The sequence below is a fragment of the Pan paniscus genome, chromosome 10 (assembly GCF_029289425.2).
Source record: "Pan paniscus chromosome 10, NHGRI_mPanPan1-v2.0_pri, whole genome shotgun sequence".
Lineage (NCBI taxonomy): Eukaryota > Metazoa > Chordata > Mammalia > Primates > Hominidae > Pan > Pan paniscus.
In genome coordinates this window covers 70,159,816-70,183,672 of record NC_073259.2, presented here as the reverse complement: position 1 = coordinate 70,183,672, position 23,857 = coordinate 70,159,816, and the positions used below count along the sequence as shown (strand labels likewise).

Sequence of the window (23,857 nt, the reverse complement as noted above, 5' to 3'; positions counted from 1 at the left end):
TCCAAGTTCGGACAAAATTGAGGCAAAAGGATTTGAGCCAGCCCCTCTTTTCTATCAGAATAGCCTTGAGGCAGAATGCTTCATTGTCTGTGGTTCTCAAACAATCATAGCAATTGAGTATTTCAACATCCCTCCCCCTGCTTGCTACATGGACTGCAGGGAGGCACATCTGGTTGTTGGCAATGATTTTGAGCCATCAATATTTAACCACTACCTTTATCTGAGACTTGATTCAAGTATGTATACGTGTTTGCCTCCAAGAGATGCTTTCTCACCACTAATACAGAACAGGCTCCTTTGTTATTCTTACCCCTGATTCACACACAAATCCTTGGCACCCACAGTGTCTGCATCTTATTTAGATTTGCATGGAAAATAATCCTTTAATCCAAATGATTACTACACAGAAAGTTAGCCCAGACAATTCTTTCCCCCAAATATAGATCCTGTCACCAAGGAATTAAAATCCAGAGGCCAGATCCATAGTAATTTGTAACACATGTCGTCAATGAAATGGGAGGGTTCACTCAGTCATACCACATTCTCAGATGCCTGTGGCACGTGGTCGCCACAAACCTCACTTGACATTTCCATGTATGGCCAGCTCAGAGGCCTCAAATTAAAAATGCTACATTTTCTGGATTTGCTTGGTGGTGATAAGAAGTGCTAAAATTGTGAACCATTACAGCTTGAAAAACATGAAGTCAGACACTACATAAATCACAGCTATGCAAAGCTTCTAATATCCATTCCTCCAGAGAAAAACTTCTAATTCTAAACTGTTGAGATAAATCAGAGGTGATTAATCCTCAACATTGCAAAAAAAGAAATTGTACTACTTCTCAACCATAATTAGTTAATATTGACTGGAAAGTTTTCAGTGAAAAAGCCTACTATAATATAAATTCTCTGAACAACCTAATGCTTACAAATCCAGCTTTTCTGTGTCTTTTATATAAACCCAGCAGCCAGAATTGGCATTTGTGTACAAAGTGTAATGAGATAATTTGAAAATATGGAAGTCATCTTTGCTAAGTACAAAGTAAGAAGGAAGGAAACGCCGGGCACGGTGGCTCATGCCTGTAATCCTAGCACTTTGGGAGGCCAAGGCGGGTGGATCACTTGAGGCCAGGAGATGAGACCAGCCTGATCAACATGGTGAAACCCTGTCTCTGTTAAAAATACAAAAATTAGCCGGGCGTGCTTGTGGGCACTGGTAATTTCAGCTACTCGGGAGGCTGAGGCAGGAGTATTGCTTGAAGCTGGAAGGCAGAGGTACTAGTGAGTTGAGATTGCACCACCGCACTCCAGCCCAGGCAACAGAGCAAGACTTCATCTCAAAAAAAAAAAAAAAAAAAGGAAGGGACTGCTTAGAAAGAATGACTGGTCAACTTTTCAGGTTCTTTCATTATATGATTACATAGATATTTTTAGTAACCTTAATTCCCTCAAGAAAAAAAATCTAAAAGACAGGTATAGCAAATGCATACTGAGAGCGGTAACTGGGAATGCTTGGGGAATACATTGCTTTGTTCTTTGATTGTTCCAGTGAGCCAAGCTCCTACTGCCCATTTCAGGAAAGTGAAAAGCAATAAGGAATTAACCAACCTAACACTACAGCTGTGCTGACCATAATTTAATTTTGCCCTATTCAGAAATAATTTTACTGTGGTGATCACACCATTGGGTTCAACAACCACTAGCAGCTACATGAATTTATAGCAGGTGTAAGAGATTTAACAGAATATTGATTGAAATTTACTTAAGTCTGCTGGTATTTATTTTATTTAAAGTTATATTTATTCTCTCTTTTTATTAGAAATGCTTTTCTCTTATGAACACATAAGAAAATGATAATTTGAATTTTCTTGTTGTTTAGATATCAGACATTTCTGATACATTCTCAGCATTTATAAGAGATAACAGACACATTTGATTCAAAGAGTTTTGTGAATAATTGTTCACAGTCATTTAATTGTTCTATGACTACTAAAATCAGCTCAATGTTTTATCATAATAGAGGCCAAAAATGGATAATCCAAAAACTATTATTTTCCCTGAAACATATTTTTAATAGTTGGATTTGAATAAATGCATCTGCTGTTATAATAACTCATCTGAAACTGAATGATGTTCAACCATGAAGACATGATTCTGGAAGTCTTCCTATTTCCCATCCCAGCTTAGCAGCTCCTTATAAACCTGCCCTTGCTGGAAAATATCTTTACTTTCTAGAACTAGAGCAGTTTTCTATTTCAAACCTTCCCTGGAGCAGTCCTTCCTCCCAGTGGCTGAGGGTCTGGGTTATAAAAGGACTTTTCTGTACACAAAGAAAACAAAAACATTAGCATAAGATCAAAGCCTTAATTAAGCTAGTAACCACAGAGCAGTAGGTAATATGGTAGCAACCTGGGTTAAGGGGAAGATCAAGATTAAACAGCCAGAGAAAGCAATTTTATCTAACCAGCACTCCCAATTCCAAATAAGATCATAGTATTTTGGGAAGCTGGATAGCCAGTTCTACGTAGTACATACATGCATGGTTTTTATTCCATGTGCCGAACCTACAGGGAACTTGCTATAACTCTGCCTTGTGTTCTTGTGTCCAGACGGTCACACAACTTGCTCCCTCACTCCTTTCTGATTTGTGGTGCAATGTCACCTCCATAGGTAGACCTCTTCTGGCCACCCTCTCTGAAGAACTTCCATCACTCTCAATCCATGCACCCCCTTTAAATTTCGGTCATGGCATTAACACTGTCTCATATCATATCATATATTTGTCTGTGTGTTTATTGCAGTCCCCCTCTCCAACAACATAAAAGAACACGAGTTCCATGAGGACAGGGAGTCTACCTTTTTCTAACACCTGGAATAGTGTCTGATGCCCAACTCTCATTTAATAAATGTTTGTCAAAGTAACGCATGAATAACAAAGATTGGATAATAAAATGAACTATTAAAAATGAGAATGACTTATTGTAATAAGGTTTATATAAAAAGTTGGGTCTCATTAAAGGTACTTCATCTTTCATCAAGTTGAGTTTTTGCTTACTTTCCTTTATGCTTCTCCCTTTTTTCAAAAAGCATACATAATTTCACATTACTTACAAATTTATTAAAAGGAAAAAATTAATAAAATGGATACCAATGAGATAAGGGAAAATAATGAAACCTGTCTTTATCAGGGGCTTATCATATTGTGTGTACCTTGCTAGACCACAGGCCACATATACCCTTCACCTCATTGGATCCTCACAGCACGGTGGGGGTTGGGAGACGAATTCCAGTTTACATAGCTAGGAAGTAGCAGAGTCTCAAGTACACATCAACTGATCTCAGCATGAATCATGTTTTCCCACACCAGGCTGGTTCACTAACAGACTTTACAAAGTTCCAAAATTTTTATACTAGAATTCAGAAAGCCCTAATGCAATTACAGAAAGAAAAGATTCCAATTAAAACTGTGTACTGAAAATGTAGAATTTCCATTAATCATATAATAAATTTGCTCACATTATTCTCAAGTGATCTTACCCAACCAGCTTTTATTACATATCATGTGCCACATACTACTAGTGGTATTTTGCTTATATTATACAATTTAATTTTAGAAGCAGCCCTTGTTCAGAAAGTATTCATAAAGTACCTAATGTTCATCTGGCTCTATACCAGGGACATCTCAGGTGGGAAGATATAAGAAAGGAAGAAGAATTTACAATATGATCAGGAAAACATAAAATGTGCCCATAAAAAAATTAAGAACAAGTACAAGACAGATATGATGGTAGTAGTATAGCATGGACAGCACACAAAATTGCTTAGGAATTTTTTTTAACTGGGAAATTATCTTAGAGTGAGGGCAGTGAAAGACAGTTTCACAAAGGATATACAATTTTTAACGAGGTTTTGAACGAAGTGAAAGATTTAGATTACAGAAGTGTGATATTTGTCAAATCATGTCATCATCCTATGTTCAAAATCTTAATCCTATAAAATAGGTTGGGCCTTCTTGTAAGAATAAAATTATATAATATGTGCAAAAAAAGCCATGAACAATAAAAAGTACCATATAATTGTAAGGTATTATTTCAAAAATGAAAAGTAGAGGACACCTGCATGCTTTCGCTACACCTCTGAAAAACAACTCTTCTCCATTTAATTATGTTCCATTATAGTGGTCACCACCTTACTAATGAATATGTGGTTTCATCATATAATTATAGTTCATAATGTCTTATAATACGGCATGATCGAAACACAATATTGACTCTAAATGGAGATGTCCTTCAGAAGAGTGTTTAATAAAGAATACTTAATGGAAGAAGCAGATAATATGATACCTAATTTTCTTCATTCTAAATAAAACACCACTGAATACAGTGTATTAATAGACTGCTTACAGATTCCAACTTTACAAGGGCTTAGAAATAGAACAAAACAAAAACCAACCAAAAGCATGTAACCAAAGTGTAGTAATGTTATTATCCATCTTTTATTGAATATCAAGTAGACTACTTAGAAGAAAACTGTTTTACATCCCACACACTAAAGAAGTGTTATTCAAAGGATGAACTGAAAAAGCAATTCATAGAAAATAGTGGCTGTGCTCTGCATCTTATTTTGGATTTTATCACTGTCAAATATTGACAAAGTCATTTCAATATTCCAAATCTCAAGATTTCAATTTGCAAAACTGATCTTCAATGATTAATAGTTGGTAATGGAAGTAATAAATGAATGTACATGCTGTTTTCATAAGTGAGATGTAATTTACTTACAGTGAAATGCACAGATCATAAATGAAAGGTTTGAGCAGTTCTCATAAAGGCATATACCATATGAACCACATGCAAACCAGTTACCGAAAATTTCCATCACCCTAGAAAGCTCTCTTGTGCCCTTTCACAGTCAATTCCCCCCAAATTTCTCTCCAGCCCCACGACCAAAGGCAACGATGCTCTTGATTTCTCACACCACAGACACATGTATTGGCTAATGTAGAGTTTCATAGGTATGAGTTTGGTTAAGTGATTATGCCAAAGAATACTGGGTAACTGATCAATGTTAAAGCACAGAAGGGCCTTTAGTTCTTTGCTGCTTTGTTCTTGCCTTGACTAGATCAGTATTTTTGTCATTGACTTGGGTGAAGTCAGAGATAGCATGTTTCTCAAATGCAAAGATAACATGAAACAAGGGAGGATGGCTAATATAGTGAATGACTCTACCAAATTCCAAAACTACATAAATAGGAAGAAAATAAAAGGTTAAATCCAACATGGTAAATTCAAAATATAAAAGGTGCTACATGCTTAGGGCCAAACAAAACCAACTCAAGTACATGATGTGGGAAAATGTGATGTAAAAGAAAACAAATTAGAATTTTAGTTGAGTTCAAGTTTAGTAGGAATCAATACTATGTCATTGTTAACAAAACACTCATTTTCACCTAGGCTACATTATAAAAGGGTTCAGAATGAGGCGAATGTAGCCATCTTTGCCTCTGTGCCAGTCAAATCAGTGATAAATTAGATTGAGTCATAAGAGGAACTGCTACAGGAATTGCATAGGACTATACAGAGAGGAGGGGGGACGCAGGTGATGTGCTAGCCATTTTCAAGCACAGAAAGACCTGACATGTGGAAGGGATGTTGGATTTCTGTGCAGCTCAACAAGCAACAGAGGTAAGGCTGCTTGCTGGAAGTGAGAGGGAAGTCTACATATAGGATAACCAAACAAAAAAGACCTAATAATTAGAGCTATGAAAAATAAGAAAGGCCTACCCTTTGCGGAAGTAAAATCTTGGTCACTCTAGGTGTTCAAGGAGATCCTATGTGACCATTTGTAATGGGTGTTGCATGAAGATATGAAGCTCATATATTATATAGATAATTTATATGGTTCCTTTCTATGCCAGCATTCTTTTTTTTTAATTATACTTTAAGTTTTAGGGTACATGTGCACAACGTGCCGGTTAGTTACATATGTATACATGTGCCATGTTGGTGTGCTGCACCCATTAACTCGTCATTTAACATTAGGTATATCTCCTAATGCTATCCCTCCCCCCTCCCCCCACCCCACAACAGTCCCCAGTGTGTGATGTTCCCCTTCCTGTGTCCATGTGTTCTCATTGTTCAATTCCCACCTATGAGTGAGAACATGCGGTGTTTGGTTTTTTGTCCTTGCGATAGTTTGCTGAGAATGATGGTTTCCAGCTTCATCCATGTCCCTACAAAGGACATGAACTCATCATTTTTTATGGCTGCATAATATTCCATGGTGTATATGTGCCACATTTTCTTAATCCAGTCTATCGTTGTTGGACATTTGGGTTGGTTCCAAGTCTTTGCTACTGTGAATAGTGCTGCAATAAACATACATGTGCATGTGTCTTTAAAGCAGCATGATTTATAATCCTTTGGGTATATACCCAGTAATGGGATTGCTGAGTCAAATGGGTCTATGCCAGCATTCTATAAGTTTGTGTTGGGTTCTAACAATAAGCCTTATTGTAGGTCACCAGAGATTGTGAGAACTGGGGAGCCTATGCAAGTGTACTAACACTTGAAGACATCAGATGCTGAGGCTCAAGCAATATTTATAACTACAGAAAAATAACTGTAGTAGAGAGCTTAGAACAACATGACCCTCTTCAGTCATTCTCATTATTTGTAAAGTCATTCTTAGGGATTGATCCTGCCCTATTAACTCAGTTAGGCAATGTGAGTAGAAAAACAATCAGCAAACCACCATGGCACATGTTTACCTATGTAACAAACCGCTACGTCCTAAACATGTATCCCAGAACTTAAAAAAAATTTTAATTAAAAAAAAATCATATACTTAGAATGTTACAATCTAGTAATATTGTTTTGATTCAAACATATTTGTATAAAGCATATAATTTACATATATTAAATTCATTTCACTCAATAAATATTTTTGAAAACCAATTAGGTATATAGTAATATATTAGACATGGTACAAGTCCCCCATAGAACCAGAAATAGAATCTATTTTGATAATTTTCCCCCCAGTATGATACTCTCAGTCAATAAATCTGAATCTCTGTTATTGAATCATCTATGTAGTAACTCTAAGAACCACAGAGTCTTCTATAAGTCTATTGGAAAAGACAACCTTATGAAAAATAATCATAAAATTAAGAAAGACACAAGTATATATTTGAAATATTAGGGTCTCTAAATATTTTTGTGCTTCAAATGCATAAATGCTTTATAAGGCATGTCACACACATTCATCCTAACGACAGTGAGATATGAAAGTATATCTGAGATACTCGTATGAGTAGCTCACAGAAAGGTGTCGAAGGAGATACAATTGCTTAGTATTACTGGGGAAACAGCAGGAGACAGAGCTGGAGATGTCTAACTCAGATTATGAAGACCCTTGGGCACCAATTTAAAGAGCTGAGTTATTATTCTCTGGAGATGATGAGAGCTAAATAAAGAAGTAGAGTATGTGATTTAGAAAGATCCTTACGTTGGAATGTGGAGAAAGAGTCAAAACACAGAGTCAGAGAGAACAATCAAATTTATTTCAGGAAAGGAAGAGGAATACCTAGCTTCAAGAGATCTTTAGCTGGTAAAACTTTTAAGACTTGCAATTGAAACTTTTCTGAGACAAGCCAAACAACCATTCACAAAGGAGTGATTCTTTGTTTAAAAAAAAAAATCTCTCTTTAATATGACCTGAAAAATAACTTCCAGCCAAATCAAAACTCTTTCGTAGATATGTACTATGTTGTGCTGAACTTTCTTGGGAAACTTGGAAAAAGTAGAAAAGAGTCTTTGCACATGAGAAAGTCAACTGTGTATAAAGAAAGCAATAAAATAATAATAGAAAGAACATCAACTGTAAAGCTGTAGGTTTTTTTTTAAAGAAGAGAGAAAAAGAAAAAGAAAAGAAACCTGAATTCAGAATTTCCAGCAAGCTACATACAAGCTATATGATCTTAGGCAAAGTATATAAGCTGTCGAAAGCTTATTTCCTGGACACAATCAGGACCATAATATCCGACACACTGGACTGTAATAAGGATTAACAATAAAAATATGCAAAAGACCTACAGGTGTGCTAGGTATTCTATATAAATAATAGATACCTTTACATAGAAATCCCTTGCCTGATGTGTAGCCTGGCATCCGTTACATAGTTATTCTCCCCCTATTTTACTATGTGCATTTGATTTTTAAAAGGAACATGATCTAGTGTAGAGCATGTGTTTGACACCCTCTTGACACAGAGAGAAGCTGGGAGGTGGAATGAGGAGAGTCCTTTTAGGCACCATTGACAACTAAAAGAAAGTCCAATAGTTATACAGATACTTTTTATAAAACTTATAAAAGCTTAGAAGGAAAAAACAAACAAACAAACAGAAAAGTAAAAGACATTACACATTAAGCCAGAAAGGGCGTAGAGGCACAGCCAGCATAGCACAAAGCTGGTGAGAGAACCAGCCTCAGGACTTCAGAATGGCACAGAAATCTTTCTCAGCTCCTGAGGAACAGCATCCTGCAAAAGGCTTGCTGCCTAGAGCAGGTTTCTGATGCCAGTGATTCTGGGGCACCTGGAAATAGGAAGCTTCTAGCCATTGTTTTCATGTCTAGAATTTTATTACATGTTTAAATGTTTTAATTTATTTTTATTTTTCTCCATAATCTCTATTTCCTATGACATCTGCTATGGCTTGAATGTGTCCCCCAAAGCTCACGTGTTGGAAACTGGATCTCCAATGTTGTGAAGTTGGGAGGTGGGACCTTTAAAGGGTATTGAAGTCATGAGAGCACCATCCTTATGAATGGATTAATGGCATTATCCCAGGAGTGGGTTTTTTGTGAAAGAATAAGTTCAGTGCTATCTTGCTCTCTCACACTCTTGCTTTCTCTTTGCCCTCCCACTAAGAGACGACACAGCAAGGAGATCTTTGCCAGATGCTGGCCTCTCAACCCTTGGCTTCCCAGCCTCCGGAACTGTGAGCAATAAATTTCTGTTCCTTATACGTTACCCAGTCTCAGGCATTCTGCAAAAGATATTACTCATTAATCCAGAAAGGACTTAGAGGTGCAGCCAGCATAGCACAAAGCTGACAAGAGAACCAGACTCAGAACATGACAATGGCACAGAAATGTTCCTCAGCATCTGAAAAACAGCATTCCAAAAAAGGCCTGCTGTGCAAAATGGACCTAGACAAGATCTTAGTCTTGACCCAAAATGTTTCCAATCAGGGCATTTTCTAGGAAGATAATTGTGGTGGATGCTGTGATGGTCCTGCCCAGATTCCCTTTCAGAAGTGAAGGTCTACTCCCCAAGCTTCTGGAGTGCTAATCAGAAGACAGCCCTCAACTGCCAGCCCCTGTGTTTGTGTCCCCCCAAAATTCATGCATTGAGATACTCTCTCCCAAGGTGATGGTGCTAGAAGTAGAACCTTTGGGAGGTGATTAGGTCATGGAGGAGGAGTCCTCATGAATGGGACCAGGGCTCTTTCGAAAGATGCCCAAGAGAGATTCCCCTTGCCCCTTTCCCCAAGTCAGGACACAGTAAGAAGGTGCCATATGTGATCCAAAAAGCAGACCCCCACTGGACACCAAGTCTGCAGGCACCATAATCCTGGACTTCCCAGCCTCCAGAACTATGAGAAATAAATGTTTGTTGTTTTGAAGCTACCTAGTTTATGGTATTTTTGTTGTTGTTGTTATAGCAGTCCAAATAGTCTAAGACAGAAAATTGTCTTACGAAGAAGTGGGATGCTGCTATAACAAATATCTAAAATGTAGAAGTGCTTTGAAACTGGGTAGTGGGTAGAGGCTGGAAGAGTTTTCATGTGCATCCAAGAAAAAGCCAACATTGCCATAAACAGATCCTTAAGGATGACTCTGTGGAGTCTCAGAGGAGAGGAGGAGAGCTACAGAGAAAGCATGTAGCTCTAATACTTTTCGAATTCTCTAAGAGTATTCTTAAAGACTTCATAGAAGGTCACAAACAGAACACTGGTAGAAATATGGATGGTAAAGGTCATTCAGAGGAGGTCTCAGATAGAAATGAGGAACATCTTACTGGAAACTACAGAAGAGGCCATCATTGTATAAAGTAGCAATAAACTTGGCTGAATTGTATTCATGCCCTACTGATTTATGGAAGGTAGAACTTGCCAGAGATGAAATTGAATATTTGGGTGAAAAATATGTAAGCAAAGTGTTGACAGAACGTCTGGTTCCTCCTGACTGCTTGCAGTAAAATATGAGAAAAGAGAAATGGCTTAAAGATGGAATTGCTAATTAAAAAGGAAACGGAACTTGAATTTTTGGAAAATCCTCAGCCTATCCATATTGAAAAACATGAAAAAGTCTGTTTGGAAGTGTGGCCAAGTGACCATTCGATAAAGAGTTTACCAGGGATCAGGCATCTCAAGGGAAGCCAGATGCTATTTATCATGACAATGGGGAGATGAATTAGCCACCTAAAGAGAAGCCAGGACCTACTGTCCAAAACAATGGAAGAATGACCCCAGCCGATTTAGGAGATTATCAGGGATGCCCCTCCCATCACAGGCCCAGAATACAAGGAGCTAGCGGCCAAAAAGATTTCAAAGGAGGGGGTGCCACCTCACATCATGAGCTTCACTTTCCCATACCCTGTGACTGGGCTCCTAGGCTGCCCCAGGTATGGCTCCAGTGGGCCCCATTACAGCATGCACTGTGTCCAGCAAAGCTGTGGGGGAGTTGAGTGGGGAGGAGCTGCTGCCTCCACCTGGATTTCAAAGGATGCCTTGGTGAGCTGTGGGGCCCAGGCAATAGAAAGCACCATCTATCAACCAGAAGCAGGCTCTCACCAGACACTGAATCTGCTGGCACCATTATATTAGTCTATTCTCACGCTGCTAATAAAGACACACCCGATACTCGGTAACTTATAAAGGAAAGAGGTTTAATTGACTCACAATTCCACATGGCTGGGGAGGCCTCACAATCATGGCTGAAGGCAAAGGAGGGGCAAAGTCATATCTTACATGGCAGCAGGCAAAGAGCATGTGCAAGGGAACTCCCCTTTATAAAACCATCAGATCTCATGAGACTTACTCACTATCACAAGAATAGCACAGGAAGAACCTGCCCCCATGATTCAATTCCCTCCCACCGAGCCCCTCCCATGACACGTGGGAATTATGGGAGCTACAATTCAAGATGAGATTCAGGTGAGGACACAGCCAAACCATATCAACCATGATCTTGGACCTCCTAGCCTCCTGAACTGTGAGAAATAATTGCTTGTTGTTTACAAGCCACCCAGTCTACGGTATTTTTGTTACAGTAGCCCAGGCCGACTAAGACAACTAGTCTGAAGACAGGTACTTCAAGCACGGTCACTCACCCTTTCCAGAGCTGCCTACGGGGACATAAAGGCTCAGCCCCCTCACCCTAATGGAGACAGCCCTGAAGACATCCCAACTTCAACCTCCCAGAAGCCTCCACTAAACTGCATCACAACCCAACTTCTCCCTTTCTCAATCTTGCTTTCCCTCCCATTCTACTGGTGTTGATCCTAAAAGCTCTCCCTAATAAGTCTTCTTCATGCTAATCCTCTCCCAGAGTCTGCTTCCTGAGGAACACAACTGGCAATACGTAATTCTAGAGTTGCCGAGAATTGTGGTCATTGCTGCTGTTATTTAAAAATCAGTGCAAGGATTTCAAGATGTTATGAGAAGTACATGCTCATCTGATACAATACACACAGACACAAAGGGACAAGAAGGAAACCTACCACTGTGGATGGGATTATACCCATGTTCCTGCCTTTTCTTAGAGTCTAAAGCTTCCCTTGATTTAAGTGTGTGATTTGGATGGCAAGAAGGTGTAGGGAAAAAGGAACCGCATATTGAAGATGGGTAAGTGTGGGGAACATGGTACATAATGGAGATAACATAGTTCTTTCAGAAACAAAGGGACTTCACTGAAAGCAGAGCATGGACAGAGGGAGGACAGACAGAATCGAGCCATCTCAAGAAGAATAAGCTTGAATGCCCAGAGGCAGCATGATGCTGGGAAGTGCTAAGTCCAGAAATCGAGTTTTTCAAGTGATAAACGGTAATTGGTTGTGCCTTCCCTTTGCATGTAAACTTTGCTAACACTTCTTAGCACTGTGAACTCTACTGCAAACTTAACTGCTTTGCAGAGACCTGAAAAGAGCTCAGTCAGGTGAAAAATTCAAAAGAGATGAACACTGGGAAGAGTCTGTAATAGGATGCTAGCTTGTACGTATGTGTTCTTTGGTTTTGATCCTTATACTAAACCCTTTTCTATTCTTTCTGATCCCCCATTTCCACATACACACTTTTTCATGGTCTCACCTCACACTCAATTAAGTCTTTATTTTTCTCCCTTTCTTTCTTTCCTTTTTTTTTTTTTTTTGGTAAGATACTCTGAGTATATCCAGTGGACTAGGGCTTCTGGTTTCAGGACATTCAAGCTGGTGTCTTACAAAGAACAATCATAGCTATTAATCAGAAGATAAGCTTCACAGATATTTTCTAAAAAGGTTGTTTTGCAACACACATAAAAGAAGAATGCCATTCAATGAACGAGAAAGATTACATACTAATCTTCAAATAATCAGTTTTGAACTAAAAGAGATTGCAAAGATCATATTTAGACTAACCTCGTAGTTTTATAAAAGAAGAAATTATTTCCTGGCAGATTTTTTTTTGTCTGCAAATATTTTCTTCCTTTCTCACCCATAAAGCAATATTTAAAAATGTTTCTGCCCCGCCTCTCTCATCTCAATTTCCCTTCTCCTTTTTAACAGTAACTATGCTGCCAGAAAAAGCACTTCAAGGTAGATAATGTGCAGTCCCTATAAAGGCAAACAAACAAACAAAAAATTAAACTGCAGAAGCAAGTGGCTCTTTGCCAGGAGATGGAGAGTTGACATCCTCTTACTTTGTTCCCCAAATCTCCTAGGGCAAGGGGTACTCCTGGACATAGATATATTCAAAGCACATCTCACTACCTGCCTCCTGTCTCCGCCCTACCCTGGGTTGGGTCCACAGGGCTGTAAGTCACTCGGGACAGCAGAATTATTTTAGGAAAGGAGGATAATTCCAGGCTGTTGTGGTTGCCTGTATCTTATTCTCTAAGGCCAAAGACACTTCATTTCCAACCCTGAATCCTCAAAGAAAAAGAAATCCTACAAATAAATGAAATTCTCCATTGAATTTTTTTAAGTGACTCCTCATTTTCTACATCATAACATACATACCAACAAAAAGGATTATCTGGTTACTGACTGGGAACAGGCCCACATTTCAGTGCTTAGCTATGGAAACTCCCAAGAATTTGAAATTGAGCAAAAGCAAAATGAGAGAAGCTATGAAGAAACTATTTAGCTCTTGGTTGGTCTTTTGGTAGTTTTCTATGATCTACTGCCTTTTCAAATTATGGTGAGTTCAAGGATGGGCAGGAAGACAACAGTGAAAAGAAATTGTAGTGGTGTCCTAGACACACTAATTATGCCCAAAGTTCACTGAACGATGTAGACTTTATTGTTCCATGTTGGAGATTCAAAGTTGAACCCCAGTCCCGTTCAAACAGCAAGCACAGATAGGTAGAAGGATATTAACAGGATAACTAAATAACAAACCAGACCCAAACCATTTCCAGACTGTGTCCACTTCTCTATTCTAACCACATGCATATTCACATGGAGATGATACTCGAATGATTCAGAGTTATACACATATCATGCTGTTACACAGAAGATGTGTAAGTGGGATTCACATTTGTCCTCAACTATTTAAGTGACTCTCCAGTAGAATAAAATATACCCATGCTGTTGTAAAAGAAAAAAGGGCTCTTAATTATTAGTAGAAATAGAAAGCTTTGGATTGTATATCCTTTAGCGAGTATAAAACAGATGTATGCTTCTAAAAGTGAAATGTTTGCAAAGAATATGGAAAATATCCAGTTCATCAGCTTGTATGTGCATTTGCTTTTAACTTCTATAAGTGACAAAGAAGAACATGGCTTGCCATAATCCTTCTACTCAAAAGATCAATTACACTGAATGGTGCCTGTGCATTTAAAATCACTGAGAGCAAATCGTAAGTATTAGGCAAAGCAAATTGACTCAACCACACAGCCTCCTGGGAGCAAGTACATTTGTTTGAAAACAATATTTCTTAAGTAAATGTATAGCCAATGAAAGGTATTGGATTGATAGTTCTGAAGATCTGATCTTCTATTTCACTACAGTGAAGGCCACAGCAGTGCCAGCTCCCTGTGTCTCCATATGAGCAAGCCTCAATCATTTTCTGAACGGACCACCTTTAGGGTACAAAGATGAAAAGCTGCTTCTGAGCCTAGCAATTTCTGCCGAGAGTGCCAACTATAAGCCATTGTGACAGGGAGCAGCCACAGCCTGGAAGCTAGACGCAGACCCCCAACCAGATCTAGGATGAGGACAACTTACAATGACACTGAGGTGGGCTGCTGTGTGACCAAGGATGCAGAAGAAAAAAACTTCTGTAATTGCCACTTTCCAAGCCAGCCATCTCTACAACCTCAAACACTCATCACTGGCATCTAAAGCTACAGGATTTCCCAGAAAAAACAAATGAATGCTGTGCGTGCACATCCTATTTAAGCCTGGCGCCACTGAGGCTGGCAAAAAATGGAACTCCAGGAACTGTAAAGCCTTTTCCTTCTAGATATGCCTCCTCTTCCGCTCTCCTGCGTCTGACCTGCCAAACACATTTTTCTGCATGTCCAACCCCAACTGTGCTGGAGAAAAATTAATAAGTGGGAAGTAAGAAGGATAAAAAAGATGTAGTTCTAGTACACAAAATCTTCCAGACATGATATGAGCATACAGAACTGTATCATTTACTTAAAGGAACTGGTCTATCTAGCAACAATGTTTATAAAACCACTTTCTTTCTTTTTTTTAATTGTACTTTGCAAATGACTTCCCATTGAAGATAAAGTTTCATTAAAAGAGAAAAATACTTACAGTATGAGAGGAGTCCATATGAAAAAAAAAGAAAATACAATCCAAATCATTTAGATATCAAAGAGCCAAGATGATGATACAGAGTACTGTAATGTGGTAACATTGCTATGACTCCTAACAGTTGATCTTTAAAATAATATTTCTTTTTTTTTCTCTAGGTACTTTCCACAATCTGGGATTTCCTCTCTGGCATCGACCTTTGTCTCACCCTGCACCACAGGAATTTTTCCCATGCTTGACAATCCTATCTCCATATTTGGAGATTCCAGAAAAGTGTTTCTTCTTGCTTCTTCTGTTAAGAATTTATACAGTCTAACAGAACTTTTGTTAGGAATTTATAGTCTAAGAGAGAACCCAGCTATAATATTAATAACACATCTCCTAGTAGAGTTGTAAGATCATTCTTGAAGTTTGAATTGTCACCTTGCATAACATAAATCGTTTTCCTACCAGATTAATTATTTAAGTTCTTAACTTTTTTGTTTTAAAAAACTTTCAAATTTATAGGAAGAGTTGCAAGAATAGTACAAAGAACTCCCACATAGACTTTGCCCAGATTGATTAGATTCACAAATGCTGCCACATTTGCATCTCTGTCTCCACACACACCCACACACACACACACACTCAAACACACACATCTTTCCTGCTCTATTTGAAAGTTGGTTCTAGACATCATGCCCTTTCAACTTTCAATTCTTCAGCATGTATTTGCTAAAAACAAGTATATTAGCTTAGCTAAGCACAGTGCAATTACAAAAGTCAAGAAATCTAACTGACATAATCAATATTCAAATATAACCTGCAATCCATATTTCTACAATCCATTTTCAAATTTTAACACTTGTGCCAATAATATCTTCTATAGATAATATTTCTCCTAATCCAGGATCCAGTACTGAATTGCATATTGCATTTAGTTGTCATGTCTCTTTAATCTCCTTTAATCTGAAACAGTTTCTCAGCCTTTGACATTTTTGCCCACATAGATATTCTCTATTCTCCATTCAGCAGTCAACATGATCAGATCATATCAATCCCTTCTCAAATCCCTCCAGAGATTGCCCACCAAACTTAAAACAAAATTCTACCCTCCCTCTCTCCATCAGTCTCCATATCATTGACCTACTTTATTTTTCTTCACAGCATTATCAGATGTTACAGGATAGACAGATTAGATAGATAGATAGATAGACAGATAGATAACCTGGCTGTTTCTCCTATTATAGATAGATAGACAGATAGATAATCTGACTATTTCTCTCAATAGGAGAAAGGAGAAATTTTGCTCATTTATTTATTAATTTCTTCCCTGTGGCTAACAACTTTGTTTATCTTGTTCATTACTTATTACCAGTGACTAGAACTGTGTCTGGCATGTAGTAATTCTTCAATACATTCTTGTTAAATAAATTAATAAATTATTATCAGATTGCTGAAAGAATAATTAAGGTATCTAGAAGTCAGTGGAATTCACTAAAAATATGAGAATTATAAAAATTAAATTTATGTGTCTTTGAGGGCAGATATAAACAGGACGGTGGAGAGAGCAAACAAGGTAACAACTTTTCCAAGAAAAAAAATACTTTCCTTAGGCAAAACTATGGAAGGAGAAAAAGATCAGCAGTTGCCAGGGGATGGTGAGGAGGTGGGAGAAGGGTTGAATATGCAGAGCACAGAGAATTTTTAGGGCAGTGAAAAGATGCTGTACGATACTATAATGTTAGATACGTGTCATTATACATTTGTCCAAATACATAGAATGTGCAACACCAAGAGTGAACCCCAATGTCAATGATGAACTTTGGGAATAATGATGTCAATGTTGGTTCACTAGTTGTAATAAATGTACCCATCTAGTGGAGGATGTTGATATGGGGACGCTATGCATGTTGGGGGGCAGGTGATAAATAAAAAATCTCTGTATCTTCCTCTTAATGTTGCCATGAACCTAAAACTGCTCTAAAAAAAAATGTCTTTAATAAAATACTCTTCATGGTGAAATACTGAAGGCAGATTGTAAGCAGTGAGATCAAAAGTCAGGATCAACTTCTAGCTTTCTAAGAATAATTTAGTTTAGACTGAAGATTGTAAAAGCATAACAAGCAGCTTTAATATGGACATTTCAAGTGTTATGTACCCTCTGGGAGTGGTAAAAGGAGTCTCACTAGTGAGATTCAGGCAGCGGAATTAATATAGACCCCTGCATGTCCCTGCTCTTTGATTAACAACTACGGTTCTTGGTCTCTGCTTTTTCTCATTCATATGTTGTTCATAGATTTATTTTTATAAAATGTTCAATTTACATTAAAGATGCAATAATAGTAAAGAATATTCATATACGCTTTCCTTTTTTCTCCATTTGCTTTTGTGGTTCCTCTCTCAAACCCTTATTATTCTCTTTCTGAATATATACTATATATAATCATCTTATTATGCTCTTAAAGATTACCATTCTGGATAATTACACCATGTAGATTCAGGTTGTCTTTTATTTCCAAATGTTCTCTTGGATTGCAATTTTAAATACTCATTCTGTTCCATTTTCTTGTTTTTCTTCTTCAGGGACTCCAGTTATTCATATGGTGGCTCTTCTTTGCCTTTCTTCCATTTCAGCCTCTTTCCCTCTCACCCTCATCACTTGTTTCTTTGGATCATTGTCATTCTCTTCATTGTTCTCCTGCCTTTCTTCAGTGTCACCTATTTGATTTTCCTTCAAATCTATTCTCTCTTTGACACCTTATAATTTAATCTGTATTGGTAAAAAATAAATGAATAAATAAAGCCAACCATTTTATTCTATTTCTTTCCTAAGTTCAATCAATTTTCATTTCATTTCTTCTTGGGTTTTGGTCCATTTCTGATCTTAGTTTTTGAATTTATGAATCAAAGTGTTTTCCATAGTCCACTGTGCTTGAAGCTACTTAATTCCATTTAGAATACCATGTTACAATATTCTTCTGCTTCACATTTACTCTTCAGAGAGGAATTTCCATCCACTGAGGTGTTTAGATTTTTCCATTCTGTTTTGGTCTTAACAGCGGTTTCACATAGTGATACTGGTGATATTCACACATTCAGCAGACAGGATCCACAACGAGCGGGTTTATAGGATCTCTTGTTCAAGAGCGCCCCCTCCTGTCAGAGTCATGAAGTGCAGTTTCTTTAAAATTTGGCTTTTGGTGGAGGTCGGTGGAGGAGTGGTATGTCCATCAATGTTTCAGGTTTCTTTTGTCTTGTGGTATTCTAGATCTCCCCATCTTGCCTCTTTTTCTTTCACCAAAAGACTCGAAGGGGTGCCCTTCCCTTACCTGCAACCTTGTTCATCCCTAGAAGCACTGCTTTTCCACAGCCACTCCCTGTGCTATTTCAAGTCCCTTCATTTTAAGTTGGTGCTCTTATCTACCTGGATACTTTTTCCATATTTTCACACCTAGATAAACTTTCTCTTTCTGAGGGTGATTTTCATACAATTTCATTTCATTCCCTTTGCACACGATCCCTTTTCTCTTCCCCAGTTTCTCCAAAAACCATTCACCATCCTCAAAGCTTGCAATGGGAGCTCACCAGGCAGCTGTACTAAAAATGAATGTTTATTTTTCTACTTCAGTAACTAGCATTTGCACTGTCCCCTCGCTTCTAGTTATGCTGAAGGTGAGGGATTTCTGTGGTTCAATTGGCTTCTTATTGATTTGTACAGTTTTTTGAAAGCTATACAAGGAATTGAGATTTGGGCAGCAGCAATTAATTACTTCAGCTTACTGTAAGTTGCTCATTTATAATTCTTAACTAGGTATTTCTTCTTTATGTCTGAAATTAGGTTTCTGGTTTTGCCCTTTTAATCCTGTAGTGGATGTTGTAGTGGATACTATTGTGCTCCACCCATGTCCCCTTTTCAGGGCTGAGGCTCTTATTGCCCCAGCTGCTGGGCATTCTTGTTGCTAACTATTTACAGCTGTACCTCTCACTAGGCCAGACTCTTATCCAATGTTACACAGCCCCCTCCGGGATAAAGCCAAGTAGCTAATAGCTGGCTGATACAAAGACACAAAGGGTGGCCCCCTTTGCCTTAATTTGTGACAATTCCAAAGAGCATCCCAGCTCCAGAACTCCCTACAGGATAAGCTGAGGTCTCAGTCATAACTGCATTGCAGATGAGCTCTGCCTGCCCAGTCCTACCTTCCTCACTTCCTTACAGGTATATATCCAAGTGCACTCTTCCATATACCTTCTGCAAACAAGCCTCTAGATCAGGGTGTTTTTAGGGTATCCAACCCAAGACAATCGTCATAAAAACTTTGTATTGACTTATGAGACAGGCACTGTTGAAAATCCATTGAATATATTGTATACATTCCCTTAATTCTTGCAAGGAAACTGTGAGAAGGATATTGTTATTATCATCTTCATATCTCAGATGAGAAAAGAAAAATCATAGAGAAGACAAGTACCTTATAAATGGTCAAGGCAGGATTTGAATACAGGTACTCTAACTTGAAAGCCCATTCTCTTATCCACTTCACTCCACAGGTTCCCACACTGGCGTGGCATTCACTCCTTCTCTGGCATGATACTTTGGCAGCCCTTTCCTTGCTTGAATCTTTCTTTTTTTTTTTTTTTTTTGAGATGGAGTCTCACTCTGTCGTCAGGCTGGAGTGCAGTGGCACGATGTCAGCTCACTGCAACATCCAACTCCCTGGTTCAAGCAATTCTCCTACCTCAGCCTCCCGAGTAGCTGGGATTACAGGCACAGGCCACCACGCCCAGCTAATTTTTGCATTTTTAGCAGAGACGGGTTTTCACCATGTTGGCCAGGATGGTCTCGATCTCCTGACCTCGTTATCTGCCCACCTTGGCCTCCCAAAGTGCTGGGATTACAGGCGTGAGCCACCGTGCCTGGCCTTCCTTGCATCCGTCTAAGTTCTGCTGTGGAGCACAGCCTTCAAATCTATTCTCTCTTTGTCACCTTATAATTTCATCTGTATTTGTAAAAATAAAAGAGGCTGAGGCAGGAGAATTGCTTGAACCACATGACCACAAATATCAAGATGTTTTCATTTTTTAACACAAAATATTTTCACAAGTGGCTTGGCTATAATGTTAGTTGCTAAAGATGGAATCTGACCTTATGAATTCATCTTTCAAAGCTTTAGCATTATAAACAGAGACGCATGTTTGTAAATTCACCTTATTATCACTCAGCCCTGTCATAGGAATTGTGTTCATATGCACACATATATTAGCAGGTACACAATAGCAACCCCTTCTCTGTAGTTTTGTTTTTTATCTTACTTCCAAGTAATAACAATGATATTATCATATTTCCCAAAATTCTTACCTCCATCTTGAAATTTGCTTAATCTTTCAAAGTATGATGACATGGGGGCCTGTACAATGTCTAAAATAGCCAGAAGTGTTCTTGTTAGCCTTAATAACTCACTGAAACTATAAAATCCAAAGTATATAAGATTCCGAGCCAAGTGGACCACCTTAATAAAAAAAAAAAAGCGGGGAGGGGGAGGGTGAAAGAGTGGAAAAAAAATTGGGTACTGAAATAAACATTGGCTTTTTTATTATCTAAATTAGCACAGCAATTTCTAAACTTCCTAATTCTTTAACACCTAGGAATTAAAATACTTGCAAAAGCAACCACTTGAACTTTGATTTATTCAAGTCTAGAACTAAATCCAAGCAAGACTCAGAGTGCTTTAAGGTACTTAACAAAATTTACACTAGAATTATTTACATCCTAATTAAACATTAAGTAATTTAAGTCAGCAGGATGCCACTTAATAAATGGTTGCATCAATTAATTACTTTAATAAATGGCTATTATCCAAGAAATTTGCCCAGATATCTATGTTCCCTATGCTGCTTTGTGGTCTTGTGGATCGCACAGGACATTCCAAGTGCAAGAGTCTACCTCCAAGATGTGGCCCCAGTGCACAGTCCCCCCCTACCACACTGTATCAGAGTTGGTCCAAGTAACCAACAGAAGTGATGACATGTCACTTCCAAGATTAGATTACAGAAGACTGCAACTTCCATCTTGTACTCTCTCTCTCTCTCAGATGGCTTGCTCTGAGGAAGCCAGGTACCATGTCATGAGGACACCCAGGCAGCCTACAGAAAGGCCCACATGGCAGGAAGCTGGGGTGCCAACAGCCAGCAAGGAGGTGTGGCCACCAACAACCCCTCCAGTGACCTTAGAAACAGACTGTCCAGCCCTAGATGGCTGCAATCCCAGTCAACAGCTTGCTGGCTACCCCATCACAGACCCTGAGCCAGAACCACCCAGCTAAGCTATTCCCAGGTTCCTGACCCACAGAAGCTATGATAATGTTTGTTGCTTCAGGCTGCAAGTTTTGGAGTAATTTGTTATACACCAGTAGGTAGCTAATACACCAGTTATCAAGTAACAGCATCCTTTCTCTAGTTTTGTCACTACATCCCCAAACTGAAAGTATTTCAATTCAGTTCGGTGAAAATAAAAACGTCTCCATAGAGATAAAAAGAAGTATCCAAACATTTTACAAAATATGCAAAACTGCCTTTCTTTATTACATGCAAAAAATCTTACACAAATGAAACAAAAAATCAAGGCAAATAGTAATTAATAGACAATTATAAATAAAATGTTTTGTACTGGACATCAAAGCACCAAATCTATCTTCTAAAAATGGCAGAGAAGGCCGGGGGTGGTGGCTCACGCCTGTAATCCCAGCACTTTGGGAGGCCGAGGCAGGTGGATCACGAGGTCAGGAGATCGAGATCATCCAAGCTAACACGGTGAAACCCTGTCTCTACTAAAAATACAAAAAAATAGCCGGGCGTGGTGGCGGGCGCCTGTAGTCCCAGCTACTGGGGAGGCTGAGGCAGGAGAATGGCATGAACCCGGGAGGCGGAGCTTGCAGTGAGCCAAGATAGCACCACTGCACTCCAGCCTGGGCGACCGAGTGAGACTCTGTCTCAAAAAAAAAAAAAATGGCAGAGAAAATAATACCTTCATGAACTAAACTACCCAGTTACCAAAACATCCTAAATATTAGAGGGAAAAAGTACCTCAAATGTCAGTTTATTTTTTTCTTTATCCCCAAAAGGAAAGGGCTGGTTTACAACTTCTTTCAAATATTCTTCAACAAATTCCATTGTCAGGGCAAATTTCCTCTTCATATCATTTCTGGAAGAGTCTGTTATAGAATCATATCTGGAAATACAGAAAGAAGATAACGCAAGTTAAACTGATTACAATCATTTAAAAATAGGAAAACACACGTAGTTTCCTGGGTGCATGATCTTGGATAAATTAGTTAGCTTTCCTAGAGGCTGGGTCCTCATCTGTAAAATGGGGCTGTTGTGAAATGAGTTAGCACGTGTAAAGCAGTTATGTCAGTCTACCACAATATTAAGTACTTAAAATTCTTGCTCATTGCATCAATATTATTTACTGTTTTCTAGAAAGTGCCTTTATTACCACTGAGAGTTATCATTTCACCCTTCAAAACGAGTATCTTATTTGCATTTAGAAGATTAACAACCCAAGACAGGATACACAAATGCCTTTCCACATGTTTCATTTCAAAACTGTAGACATTTGATGTGGAGTTCATCTGATGAATTCCAAAGCCTCAAGACCTTTTTCCAAACATACTCATGAATTGTGATCTTTGTGGGGATTTCTGTCCAGAGCCTGGCATAGCGAACAGGCACCACGGACTCCTGGGGATCCCGGTCAACGTGCATGTGGAGCATGAGGCGACAGAAGGACGCTCGGAGGTCGAACGGCAGGCTCTCATCCGACACACACCGCAGGATCAGGTCTACAGACAGCTGTGTAGAAATCTGGTTTATGGCCAGATACTGGCGATCCAAGCACATCCTTGCAAAGAGGTTTAGCTGGTACCTTAAAAATGGTAAACATATTACATTATTGTCTTATCTCAAGGAAATCTTTAAACATCATAGTACCAATCAGTATCTATGTTTAAGACACCTGTATTTCCAAGCATTCATGATATTGGAGTCAAACTCTTGATTGTAGTATGTTAACCATTAAGATCAAATGACAAGACATATATGAAACTGTCTCTATGTCCCTTCAGTTACAATACCTCTTACTTGTTTCAGCAAAATGTGTCTGCTGGAGAGTGTCACTAGGCACTCCATTCTGGGTTTCCTAGAATGACAAATACTGCACTCAGGCTGAAGGCTATGGGTAACAGCTCACATGAAACCATCTCTCTCCACCTTCGCCAGCCTCACTCAGCTTCTGGCTCTAGTGTCTACACTCCAGGTTTTGCCCCACTCAGTTCCCAAACCAAAAGTGATCAGTCCAAATGGCATGAGTCACTTGGCTTATCAGCCCAGTTTTGAGATTAAGAATTAGCCTTTGATTTGGTTGCTATAGCTGTAGAAACCAGGGAGCACAAAGCGTCATCTGTCTTTGTCTGATTCTTGCCATTTGGGCCCAACTTGGCCCCAAGGCTTCTGCCTTGGGTTTCTATACCTGCAACTCAAAGATGCCAGCTAGGTTCTTGCTCCCAATATATTGACCACCAGGAACTGCCTTCAGTACTTCCACTGCCATATTCCGGGGCTGAACTTTCGTTAACTACAGGCACCAGTTTCTCTTAGGCTCTAGGTCACCACATATTCATAATCCACTCTATACTAAACTACTGGCTTACTTGCTCTGAGCTACTCTTGTAGCGAGATCAATTCCTTAGCTCCATGTCTATATCCCTCTCAACTCCATCACCTAGGTCCTAACATGTCTCTCATCTGCCTCCACTCTACTCAATATGAGGACAAAGCCTTTGGCTGCACAATA

General features: G+C 38.8%; 1 protein-coding gene across 2 annotated transcripts in view; it reads right to left on the bottom strand.

The window, feature by feature from the left end:
• Positions 1-23,857, bottom strand: part of ITPR2 (inositol 1,4,5-trisphosphate receptor type 2) — a 506,436-nt gene that overhangs the window by 303,954 nt on the left and 178,625 nt on the right. For both annotated transcript variants that reach the window (XR_004665727.3, XM_003828909.5), the window contains exons 19-21: positions 22,679-22,930; positions 22,090-22,234; positions 20,366-20,516 (exon numbers count right to left, since the gene is read on the bottom strand). Coding sequence is in view for 1 of the 2 variants with exons in the window: in XM_003828909.5 (XP_003828957.3) it covers positions 20,366-20,516; positions 22,090-22,234; positions 22,679-22,930 (548 nt within the window). In the remaining variant the exon portion in view is untranslated. The remainder of the gene's footprint in view (positions 1-20,365; positions 20,517-22,089; positions 22,235-22,678; positions 22,931-23,857) is intronic.